Here is a 13,421-nt window from a genome sequence, read left to right on the forward strand (position 1 = left end):
TTTGCCCGACGGCGTCGTCGAGCGGGTCTGGTGGTGATCCAATGGGAGAGTCGGGTTGGGAAAGCCTGTCCAATGGGAGAGGCGGTGCTGGTGGTGGACCAATGGGAGAGGCGGACTGGGGGGAGCGTGCGCCCAATGGGAGAGGCCGGATGGGAGCGCTGGTCCAATGGGCCGGTGAGGACTCGTCCAATGGGAGGGCCGGACGGGAGTCACGTGACTTTAAACGGCGAGCGGTGACGCGGGCGGTGTGTAAATGCGCGAGCCGCCGCTGCGAGCCCCGCACTCTCGGCTCGAGCCATATTTGCATTGTTCCCTTTGCCGTGGCCGCCGCCAGCAGTAGCAGCTTCAACTCCAACAGCAACATCCACACCGACCACAATGTCAGACAGCAAAGTAGAAATCAGTGTCGAGCGAACCCAGAAGGTAACCTGGTGGTTGCTTTTTGTGTGTGTATTTTTTTTGCGGGGGGGAAGCGGAATGTACTGCTGGGGTTTGATGGAGAGGCTAAAAGAAAAAAAGTAACAAAAAAAGGCAACACTCCTCATGTTGAAACATGTGAAAGGAATCAAAAGCACGGGGCTTTGTGCTTAAAGGCGGTATGTCTTGAGATGTTGATTGATTGTCAGCAATGGCACACCACCACTGGAAATGAGGAGGAAAAAAAACTTTCAATGGATAGTTCCTTATTTTTATTTTTTTAAAGAAGGAACATATTGCACATGCGAATCCTGTGCTGAATGTGCCCGACACTGGTGAAAGTTGGCGTTTTCCTCTGGCTTGTTAGGAAAGCTGCGTTTGTTCTCTCTCGGGCGGAATGCTGTTGTGGAGAAACTTCTGCATTTGGTCTCAGAATGGGAAAGTGGCTGAAGGGACAAGTGTGGATGTTGTGATCGAAGTCCGAGTTTCATCTGCTGCTGCTGTTGTTGTTGTTGTTGGCGGCGGAGAGTTGTCTCACTTCGCTTTATTGTTCCTAAGATCCGGTGCGTTCCGGGGATTCGACCTTCCTTCTGTAAATTGTGGTGATTTAATCAAGCCTCACACCGGTCGATCGCGCCTTTTATTTTTGCCCAGGTTCTGCTGGCCGGTAGCCGCTGTTGTCTAATCCTATCTGCTCGGATACAGTTGAATTGCATTGTAGCAACATCAAAGGGGGGGGGGGGAGAACAGGCAGTTTGAGAGGCTGCAGCTCGTCTCCCAAGCGCCTCGTTCACGTCCACCTTATCTTGTTTGTGTTCAGCTTTCAGTTAAATGACCTGATTTCCCGCCACTGGCAGCCTTCCCCCTTTTTTCAAGTGCTCGGTATGTTGACAAGAGGTTTTTGGAGTTGGCCCTTTTTTTTAATAGATGTTGTGAAGAGCGCGCTGTCTGGGTATCACTGCTCCCCTGACTCCCATAAGGGCGCATGCATTGAAATGTATCGGAGCAAATATCATGTGTATATATATATATTTTTTGAAAGAACGCGCAATCTAAAGAGATTGTGTTTAGCCAAAAGTCAGATAAACGTTTACGTAAAAATCAGATGCGAGTTGTTGACTTTAACATTTCTCATAGTTTTCGCGATATGTTGAACAAATACATCGATCGGCTCCAACTCTTGTGGCTTTTCTGAAAGGAAGATGTAACGTTAGACACACGTATCCATTTTTTTTGGTTAAAGGTGGGGGCGGATGTTGCACCGTGCTGTAAATATCCTTCTGGTTAATGAAGGGATTAGTCTGAGCCTTGAGGTTTAACTTGTATTGTTTTTTTTCCAAAAAAAACCTTTTTTTTCTTCCCACCCCCGTAAAAAAAATTACATCCAATCTGCCCAGTTCATTCTTTAGAAGCCGATTTGGTAGCACACTGAGCGGTACCGGGAATTTCTGCCTCGTTTGACATATGGCTTGAGGAATATAGTCGGGGTTTGAAGCGTGGGAGCCGGAGCTTGAACTTCCGTCTCCCAAACCGGCTCTTAATCGCGCTTTATGGGGACCGAGTTGATCCCAACCGATCGACTGGTCATAGAAGGTGACTGACTGTTTGGGAGTTGGTATAAATATTTTCCCCCCCCCCCCCCCTCCCGTGTTGTTGAGCTGATTTATGTGGCTGCTGCTTCTTAAATGCTGGCGGACAAATCACTTTGATCTTTCGGGGCAGAGAAGAAAGGATAATATCGGCTGGCGGAAAGGTGGCCTCCGGGGATGATGCTGGCGATAACCAGATTAACAGATCCAGATTAGCAAGCAATTTCAGCCAAATTGAGTCGGGGGCGATGAGAGCGCGAGGTGTAAAGTGAAAGGTGGCGATACATCTTTTCCCATCCGGATGGAAATGTTGCCAAAGACATTTACCTTGTTTCAAGTGGGAGGGGGGAAATATTTTGTCATCTGAGGAGTTCACTTTATCGAAAGTAATTTTTTCTAATCGGTGGGTTACAAAGTGTAACTTTAAATAGGTGGGTTACATGCCTTTCCTCATCGGGATAGAAACGTTGCCAAGAACCTTGTTACCTTGCTTGTATCGAGCAGTAGAAAGATTTTGGCATCTGAGGAGTTCACTTTTGATTCAAAAAAGTGTATTTTTAAATAGGTGGGTTATAAAAATTCCATCGTTGTCTAGATGGGTCATTAGTGCTAAAGCGCTGTGCTCCTGTTTGGGGAAGCAGGACATGTATTTCTCAAAATGCTGGATCCGGCGTTACAGCTCCTTAAGGTGCTCGGGGAGAAAAAGGGGCGAGCTAATGTTGTGGATCTGTTGCGCTTGGGCGACTCACACACTAGAAGTCCGCTCTTGGAGATGGCGGAGCAGCAAAGGTTGTGGAAGAAAGGTGGATGTGTGCTGTTGCTGGCACCGGACGCATGTAGGTGGTGCACAGGGAGCAGGCTGAGAGTTTGGAAGGCAGGGTTACTGAACAATAAAGGCACATTACCATTCCCAATGTGCCCCGTGGCTTCACGCAAGCTCCATTTAAAGAGGACGGGGGCGGGCGGGGACACCTCGCGATACCACTGGGCTGGGCGGTGCCGATGGCTGGGGCTGGCCAATAAACAAATACTGGCACACAAACCTATTCCGACCTCCATGTTACTCGACGTTTTAAATATCCAAAGCTGACGAGGCTTGCTTGTAGCTAGTATATTTAGATACTCACAAGACTCTCAAACTTCAAGACAAGAAGACTTTGAGTCATGAGAGGTAGCCCCCACACCACCGCCACCACCTCTTCGCATCATGTGGTTGGTTGGAAGAAGTTTGATATTTCTACATTTTTCTTTCTTCTCAGGACTTGAAGAAAACTCAAGAGGTAGATCCGGAAAACGGCAAAGGTGACGCACCAGCCAATGGAAACGCTGTAAGTTGCCAATTATTTGCTGTTTAAAAATCTGGACGCGGTATGAATGATTTTGTTTTGACATGGTTGTATTCATTTTGATCAGGGCAATGAAGAAAATGGAGAGGAAGTTGAAGAGAATGCAGACGAAGTAGAGGACGAAGAAAGTGAAGATGTTGGTGAAGATGACGAGGAAGAAGAGGATGAAGAAGGTAAACTTGCTTTCACCAGAGTTTTACAGATTAATTTGTAAATCAGTGGGTAGAAATATTGCATCTACTACTTAAATGACCCAGGTAAAGGGTTGATGGACAATAAGTTTGGACATAAGTTAATATAAGTACAGAAATTTGCAATGCACAGCTTTAAAGGCAACATTATAGTGTTTGGGGTACACCAGGACCTCTAACTTAAGGCATCATTGGATTTCTTCAGTCGAGTTTCAACTTGCTGTTGGCTTAACTTTTTAGACTCCCTGGTTCCATCTTTTTTAGCCTATAATAATATTTCTAATCAGTTTCATAGGTTGAAGCATAATTTGTAGCATTTTGAGTCCTATTGACATTGCCAGTTTGCACTTCATTTTGTCTGAGTTCAATTTTTTTGTTCCCATTTTGTTACTCAAATATTAATGTTCAGTTACTATTCTCTACAGTGACACTACTGGCCATTTGGGGAATGGCAAGTGATGTTTCCAAATTCTGGCTGTTTGTTTTGCTGTATGTGTTCTTCTCACTTTAGGAGTGGAACGGTTAGTACTATGACTCAACAGGGCTCTGTTTGTTTAAACTTGTCACTTGTCTGGATTGAAGCAAATGGGGCTTTTCTTTATGCACTTTTTGAGTGGAAATAAGCATTAGACCCAAAGCCTGACAGGGTAAAGATACAAGGAGGATGTTTTCTTTGCAATGTTGCTTCTGCTTATTTGGTGTTAATAGGATGGCTTCTCTCTCTCTTAGACGAGGAGGGTGATGATGAGGAATGTGAGGGAGCTGCTGGAAAACGGGAGGCTGAAAGTGATGAGGTATGTGATTCTATTTTTTTTCTGTTCTCTTCAATGAACTGTAATTGAGATTCATGAAAGTGGTTTCTTAATATTTGAATTAAGTTGAGGGGGGGGCGGGGTGGTGGTAAAAGATAAGTTCATTTCTGTGGTTTGGATATAATTGGGATTACTGCAGTATTACCTGCACTGAAAATCAATGTATGTTTTTCATATTCAGATTAAAATACCGCATTTTTTTAAAGTACTGGAATTCTTTTCAAGCTGATGAAACTTGCTTTCAATTACTTTTTGTCATTGCAGCTAGATATTAAGTCAGTGTTTGTATTTTAAATTGTTATGAAATGAGGCAAGATGACAAAAATCTTTATTCATCAATGTTTTTCAACTCCATAGGATGATGTTGCAAAGAAGAAGCAGAAAACAGATCACGAATAAGCTGTATTTTCATCCACATTTTCCCCTACTTTTTTTTTCTGTTGGAAAAACTTGGTCATCTTCACTAAGTAGAGTGTACACCAGTGCAAGTCAACTGCAGAGTTTTTAAAATAAAATTACTAAGACTTCATGGCCCTACTTCTTTCTTAAAATCCTAAAGGAGAATTTGTTTGTATTTTTATTTACATTTTATATTTTTGTACATATGGTTAGAGGTCAGCCAATTTAAACAGTGATCTCTGGTGACCAAACAGGGCTTTGAAGTTCTTCTGTAAAACTGACTTTACTGGTGGTTTGACCATGTCTTGGCCACATTATCTTAAAGGTAATCTGTAAAAACAAAATTAATTTTGAGCATTCCAATAACTGTATGTACTTTAGCTGTACTATAAGTAGTTGGTTTGTATGAGGTGGAAAGGCCAAAGATCAAGGTTTTTTTTTGTCTGAAATACTGTCCGTTGTGGCCTGTTGTATGTGTGAAAAGTTTGTTGTCCACAATAAACCGGAATTTTATTTTGCTGAGTTTTTCTGATGAATTGACTTGTTGAGACTTTATTTAAATGCACATTACAGTTTATATTATTCCATACACTGACTGACTAAATGAAAACAAAGGAATAAGCTTTTCTGTCATCTGTGGGAACACTGCAATTGTCAGCAGCCATCTTCATCCTTGAACTCTGATTTGTTCTGTGTTGAAATGTTGAGTAAACATAGCTTATAACGCCAAACATAATGAGGGTGGACACAAGTGAAAACACAAACATGCATTGGCTACTTATAACGGATTAATATGTGATATATGAATACATTAAAATCTCTCCACTTGGAGAAGTTATTTAAGATGCTGAGTAGCAAGATATATGAACAAACAATTTTTGTTTTGAGTTTCAGATTATAGAACAAATAGGACAGTCAGTTTTTTTGAGACCTAAAAATGCAGTTGATGTTCCAGATGTATTGTCTTGCAGCATCAAATTAGTAGAGAAATTTATTATTAGATGAAATAACAGAATTTTAATATTCCTGTTGACATGCCACAGACCATTTTTCTAAAACCAAAATCACATCAGTGAGCCAGCATCAAGCATATAGATTACACTGGTGTTTGAGGAAATGCATAAGTGAATAACTGGTCTGATAGATTAGAGAAATCCTTCAAGTGGAATAACATGGCTGTTTAATTTGTTTACAACACACAAGTGACATCCATCTTTCCTATGTTTGAATTCACTGTTCAACCTGATATTAGTCTTAATCCAAATTAAGATGGTCAGACTCATAAATGGCTTCAACTAAGTACCACATTTCACAGCTAATTGATGCTGTACATTAATTAAATTTAACTCTGACTTAAAATTCCATCATTTATGGAAATAAGGCCTGCCATTTAGCAGTCTTAGCACTTTAATTAGTTAAACTGTTTTGTGCTGTTGTAGTGATTGGTTTGAGCTATAAGAACCAGATTTAAACCCATTTCATCTCAGGATTATCTACTGAATGGCTAAGTTAGGTGCACATAATATAGCTGTCCTCTAGCCCCATGCTGAAGATGGTAGTTAGAAGAGAAGATCCCATGTTGATTGCTTTCCTAAAGTTTTTAAAATATTTATTAGTGGCAGAAGTAGCGTTAACACTGCAATGCAATGACTGAAAATCCCATAGTCGCTACACTCTGGTGTCTGTTCTGGTATACTGAGGGACAATTTAGTATCGTCAGTGCACCTAACCAGCATGTATTTTGGACTGGGAGGAAACCAGAGAAAGCCCATGCAAACATGGGGAGAACGTGCAGCCCCTGTGCAGACATTGACTCAAGTGGAGAATTGAACTCGGGTCCGTGGTGTTCAAGGCAGCAGTGCTGATCTAATGGAAAGCGGATATTGGGTGTGTGAAGGACAGATTGGGATTGACTGCAGTTTTCTTCATGTCTGAAGAATGAATTTGATAGCCTGCTACTGCCTATCTTGGCTCATGGATGAAGGACATTTCCATTAGGTTGGGAGTTACCATCACCCATTGGGATATACTACTATAATAAGTTATGTCCTTTGGAAAGCTAACAACGTAAAAGATGGCTTGGTTGAAAGTTAGAAATGAAATCAACCCATTTACAAAATACTGGATTTAGAACTATTACATTTGACTTTGGAATCTAAGAGACCATTTCCAAATAACCCTAAAGCATAGCCTGGATGAGTTTCCTGGTACTTGAGATATGTATGTATGTAAGATGTCTACAGCTTACAGATATCTAAAAACAAATGGATTAATCCTTTGAAAAAATTACTTGTTTATTTTTCTTGGAGCATATACTTTCTTCAGTAATTATGATAGTAACAGTGGTCTGGAATTAACATGACACTGAAGTCCTTACTGTCCAGGTGGTGAGTCGTGTGGAGAGAATGCAAGGTGCCTCTGGCCCAGGAAATGGCCAAATGGTTGTTAAACTAATGATTGAACTCCCCCTAGAATATGAAGCCTTGCTCCCTGCCTCAGAACTACCAGCTAATCAGTTGGTGGCTGCTCTCCTGTACTGGGTGAAGAACTGAACTGACTGGATCATTTCGATTGGAGTGTTGGGGGCCTTAATAGTGCCATGTTGGCAATCTCTGGGGCTCAAAGAACTTGGGGATGGGGAAGGTGGTATGTGGGTGGGTATTACACCTGAGGGGTGGGGCAAGGGAGCCTTTTCTCTAGGTTACATTTGGGGCAGAAAGGGAACATGGCAGGGTTACGCTTTGCAAGAAGCCATCTGGGCCCAGGAAGGAACTATTTGGGTGCTTGGCATGGTCCTCTTCCCACTGCTGGTTAAGTCTTGTCAGAGGTGAAGTGGGAATTAATTGCCCACTTAAAGGCCTCAATTGGCCCACTGGTTGCTGGGTTGCCTGCTGTTAGTACAATTGTAGCATGCAGGTTGCTTGCTGAATTTGACATGCTCTCTGCTGAGCGTGATCGTGGGGATTATTAAGTGTAGCCTAATGGATAATAGCAAGCTGCAATTGTAGCTATTGGTACCTAAAATAAAATGTGTAGTTTGTAAATTGGATTAATAATGCTGAACGGTAGTTCACATCATTATTCCAATAAAACGACAACAAAGGAACAATTTGCTTATGTGTTTCAATGCCTGAACATTTGCATATCTTTTGAACTAATCTGGGCATGTTCTGCAGTTTATAAGTGTGTTTGGGCTGTATATATTTTCACTTCGTTCTAATGCGCTTGGGAAAATTTGATCACTATGTAATCCTTTATCCTTGTTATGGAAATTGAGTATAACTACATCTCAAAACTTCTCTTCATGCATTTTCTTACAATTTACTTTAGCGCTGTTCTTAAAGTTAGCATTATAAAAAAGTGTCAATAGAGCAAGAACTGTGTATTTAACTATCCTGTTTGGATTGGTGGGAAGTAAGTATCAAAACTTTTTGTGGAAGAAATTGTCGTTTGTTCTCATATTTGCACTCCTAAGTAATTGGATATATTAAAATTTTGTTTGAATATTAGTTTCTTAATGAGGGTTACACCTTTTGGAGGTTTAAAATACACTGTTGTAAGTCAGGAATATGTTTAATTCAAATCTGCAAAGTGGACATAGAATCTGAAAGTTTTGGGCAAAAATTCAGTGTACAATATTTTACAGTTCCAGGTCTATTAACATGTTTTGTGCCACTCAGGTTTGAGAATCTGGCTTCATTGTAAGATTAATAAAGTGCCTGGCGATGGAGATCATGTATGCAGAGATGTATATGCATATTATATGTATGTTTCACTAGGATCATTTAAATCTTTGTGCAGTTTTCAGAAAGATGAATGGGAATTCGGAACATTGAACAGTACGGACCATGTGTTAGCAGAAGTAGGCCACTGCCATTTAATGGGATCGTGACTGCCCTGAACTCCACTTCCCACCTTGTCCTCATAACCTTGATTCCCTTGCTGATTAGAAATCTTGTGTATCTCAACCTTGAACATCCTTAGTGATCCAGCCTCTACAGCTATCTGCAGTAATGTATTCCACAGATTCACTACCCTCTGAGAGAAGAAATTCCTCCTCATCTGTCCTTAAGAGGTGACCTCTTACTCTGAGATTATTGCCCTCTGGACCTACACTCTCCACAAGGGGAAACGACCGCTTGGAATCTACCCTGTCGAGGCCACTGAGAATCTTATGTGTCAATGATGTTACCTCTCATTCTTGTAAACACCAGTGCATACAAGCCCAACCAATTCAACCACAGCTCCTAAGAAAGTTCCACCATACCCGGATTAATTTAGTCAACCTTCTCTGGATTGCATCCAATGTCAGTATATCTTTCCTTAGACAAGATACTGTTTACAGTATTCCAGGTGTGGTCTAACTCATGCCTTGCATAGCTTTAGCAAGTATTCTCTATTTTTATACCCTATTCCCTTTTAAATAAAGGCCAGTGTTTCATTTGTTTTCACTATCACCTGCTGAATGTGAATGCTAACTTGTTGTAATTTATGCACAAGGATCCACAAATCCCTCTGTTCTGCAATTTTTTGCAGTCTTTCTCCATTTAAATAGTATTCACTTCCTTTATTCTTCCTACCAAAATGCATAACTTCCTATTTTCCTCCATTATATTCCATCTGCCAAATTTTTGCCCACTCACTTAATCTGTCTTTGTCCCTTGGTAAGTTGTACCTATTTTTGTGTAGTCCATAAACTTGAGAAATAGTACATTCACTTCTCTCATGTAAGTCATTAGTATATAATGTCAATAATTGTAGCCCCAGCATTGATGCGTGTGGCACTCCACCAGTCATATGTTGCTATCCTGAAAATGCCCCTCTTATTCCAACTCTGTCTTCCTATCAGTTAGCCAAACTAAAATACTACCTCCAACACTATGGGCTGTTATTCAATAGCCTTTTGTAAGGTACCTTACTGAATGCTGTTTGAAAACACGAGTATATTACATCTGCTGGTTCCCTTTATTTATCTCGCTTGTTTCCACTTCAAAGAATTCTAATAAATTTTCCAAGCATGATTTCTCCTCCATGAAGCCATCAAGCCATCACTGCTTTTATAATGCATTTCTAAATGCTATGCCATCATATCTCAACAACAGAAATTAAGCTAACTGGTTTTGCTGATGACACCAAGATTGGTGGAACGGCAAATTGCGCAGAGGGTGTGGAGAGTCTGCAGAAGGATCTAGATAGGCTGGGCGAATGGGCCAGGAAATGGCAAATGGAATTTAATGTTGGCAAGTGTGAGGTGGTCCACTTTGGTAGGAATAATGGTAGGAAGGATTATTACTTACGTGGCGAAAAACTGCAGCAGGCGACGGTGCAGAGGGACCTTGGGGTCCTTGTGCATGAGTCGCAAAAACCCAGCTTGCAGGTGCAGCAGGTGGTCAGGAAGGCGAATGGGATGCTGGCCTTCATGGCGAGGGGGATTGAATATAAAAGTAGGGAGGTCTTGCTGCGGCTGTATAGGGCATTGGTGAGGCCACAGCTGGAGTACTGCGTGCAGTTTTGGGTGCCGTACTTACGCAAGGATATTTTGGCCTTGGAGGGAGTGCAGAGGAGGTTTACTAGGCTGATGCTGGAGTTGAGGGGGTTGAGCTATGAGGAGAGGCTGAATAAATTAGGCTTGTACTCATTAGAGCTTAGAAGAATGAGGGGAGATCTTATTGAGACGTATAAGATGATGAATGGGACGGATAGGATAGAGGTGGAGAGACTCTTCCCGCTCAGAAAGGATAGTAGGACTAGGGGGCACAGCCTCAAGATAAAGGTGGGCTGGTTTAGAACGGAGTTGAGGAGGAACTTCTTCACTCAAAGGGTGGTGAACCTCTGGAATTCTCTGCCCGTTGAAGTGGTGGAGGCTACCTCGCTAAATATTTTTAAGACGCAGGTTGATGGGTTTTTGATAAGAGAGGGGATTAAGGGTTATGGGGAGAGGGCGGGAATGTGGAACTGAGCAGCGACAGATCAGCCATGATCTTATTGAATGGCGGGGCAGGCTTGAAGGGCTAGATGGCCTACTCCTGCTCCTATTTCTTATGTTCTTATGTTCTTATGGTCTATAACTATCTGGTTTTGGTTTCTCTCCCTTTTGAATAAGTTACATTGACAGTTTTTTCCAATAATCCGGTCCTTTTCCAGAATTTAAGGATGAATGGAAGATTGCTACCATTGCATTGATTATCTTTGTAGCTACTTCCTTTAATATCCTGAGATACAAACCATCAGATCCAGGGCCCTTTTCAGCCTTTAGCCCCATTAGTTTTCCTAGCACTTTTTCTGTAGTGATAGTTAATTTGTGTTTATTTCCTCCCGCTTTCTACTCCTTGATTATTTGGTATTTTTGGAATGTTATTAGCATCTTCCACTGTGAAAACTGACACAAATTATTTGATTAACTCCTCTGCCGTTTTCTGGTTCCCCATTTTTATTTCCCTAGTCTTATTCTCTAAGAAGCCTATCTTCATTTTGGTGTCTATTTCTTTTTACATATTTAAAGAAGTTCTTCTTGTCCATTTTTATATTACTTGCTGGTTTATCATTTTTCTGGTCATCCTTTGTTAGCTTTTAAAACTTCCCCAATTCCCTCCCTTACCACTAATGTTTGCTGCAATACATTTTGGAGGTGACTCTCCCAGCCCACTGCACTGCACGTAACTGGAAACCGTGTAGCGGGCTTTCTGCTGGGTGCCATGGCCTCTGTGCATCCTTGGCCACTAGATTTATGGTATCACCAGCTCCGTGCCAGAAATCGGCGTGGAGCTGCTCTAAATATTTAAAATCAAATTTGAATCTCATTAGTGGGTCCAGGACTGAAGTATTCCCACTAACGCAGAGCTGGCAGCCCGACCCCACTGGAGAGAAAGTGGGGGGCCCTGGCCCTGGCACTGCCCTAGGGACAAAGTGGCAATGCCTAGGGGCACTTTGGCACTGTCTATCAGTCATCGGGCAGTGCCAAGGGGGGGTGGGGCAGGGCCCTGAGGGCGATTGGTGGGAGTAGGTAGTTCCATTGTTGCCCTATATTTGGGATTAGTGACAGAGAGAAGGAAGGGCTGATTGGGGTTGGCCATTTGGGTGGCGGGGGGGGGGGGGGGGGGGGTGCAGTGATGTCAGCCTGCCACATAGGTTGGGGCTACGGGGTTGGAGGGAGATTGGGGCTGTTAGGGTATCGGGGCTGCCCAGATATCCAGAAGGCCAGCGATTGGGATGTGGGGGGGATCAGAGAGGTAGCGACATGGTGTTGCTATGCTGGCTAATGATCGAGCTGGCCAGTGATCAGTCGGCCATGCGCTGATCTCTGCCGTGATCTCCGCTCAGTGCTATGCTGCCGGCCACTCCAGCGGGAATACATCCCACCCAAAGGTTTTCACTGTGAATCTCGCCAGGGCACTCTGTGATGCAAAGAATGTGGGAGATTCATTTTGAAAATCCCGCTGGAAAAAAAGCAACAGGATTTACTCCAGTTTTCAAATGAATTTTTTGGGAGAATTAATCCATTGTTTCTTTCAGTGTAATACTCTCCTCAACGTGCTTGGCTTGTCCCCTTGAATCCTTCATTCTCACTGGGGTATATTTTTATTTTCAATAATGAACGATTTTCATAAACAAATACCATTACTGTTCAACTATGTCTCCTGCTAAATTCCTTTCCCATTCTGCTCCAGCCAACACTCCCCTCATTCTTTTATGATTATCTTATTTAAGTGTAACTCAGCCGTTTCTGTCCCAACTTTCTCACTTGCGAACTGAATGCTAAATTTTACCATGTTATGATCACTGATTCCTAGGGGATCTTTTACTCTGAGATTCTTCAATAACCCTACCGCAATACATATTAGCATATCCAAAATAGCCTGATCCCTGGTTGGATCTACAACATATTGTCCTAGGAAACTGTCCCAAATACAATCTATGGATTCTTTCTCATGGCTACCTCTGCCAATTTGATTTTCCCACTTTACATGAAAATTAAAATCACTCATGATTAAAGTACTTTGTTTTTTTATATGTCCTTATAATCTCCTAATTTATTCTCTGTCCTACAGTATAGCTGCCATTAGGGGGCTTATGGACTACTCCCATGAGTGTCTTCCTCTAGTTATTTCTTACCTCTACCCATGTAGATTCTGCATTTTCCAATTCGAGAAGTGGTGATCACCCTTTGCTCCCTGCTTGTCCTTATGGAAAGTCACAAACTCCCGAATATTTGATTCCCAATTTTGATCTCCTTGTAATTATGTCTCTGTAATGGCTATAAGATTATCCCATTGATCTCAATTTGTGCCATTAATTCATTTATTTTGTGCCAAATACTACATGCATTAAGTGTCATTAATTTTGCCTTATTATCACTTTTTCCCAATTGCTCTTTTTTGTTTGTACACTTCCTGTCACCAACCTAAATAGCTACCTTGTGATGCTGCCATATTCTTTTATAAGCCTACATATCCCCACCACTCCCCCCCCACCGCCCCCCTGCCATTTAGGTGCAGAATCTAATGTGTAGTCTGCTTCACTCAGTATCCTACTTTCCTTAATATCTGCCCAGTTATCCTGTAAACTAGTCTGGCAGAAGTTGAGCATTTTTGAAAAAGTCAAAATTGCAACAAAGTGCAAATGAACAAGACTGTACTGTGCTAGTAAATTTGTAGCAATCAATCCTAT

General features: G+C 42.0%; 1 protein-coding gene across 1 annotated transcript; it reads left to right on the plus strand.

Annotated features, from left to right (window-relative positions):
* The first annotated feature begins 253 nt into the window (after nt 1–253).
* On the plus strand, nt 254–5,290 carry ptmaa (prothymosin alpha a). The gene is given in 6 exon segments (XM_080185636.1): nt 254–335; nt 338–423; nt 3,266–3,334; nt 3,420–3,525; nt 4,273–4,337; nt 4,713–5,290. Coding segments are annotated over 6 exon segments (450 nt in total). The 3' UTR covers nt 4,755–5,290.
* Nucleotides 5,291–13,421: the final 8,131 nt, after the last annotated feature.

Source organism: Carcharhinus amblyrhynchos, chromosome 3 (assembly GCF_965287045.1).
Source record: "Carcharhinus amblyrhynchos chromosome 3, sCarAmb.v2.hapA, whole genome shotgun sequence".
Lineage (NCBI taxonomy): Eukaryota > Metazoa > Chordata > Chondrichthyes > Carcharhiniformes > Carcharhinidae > Carcharhinus > Carcharhinus amblyrhynchos.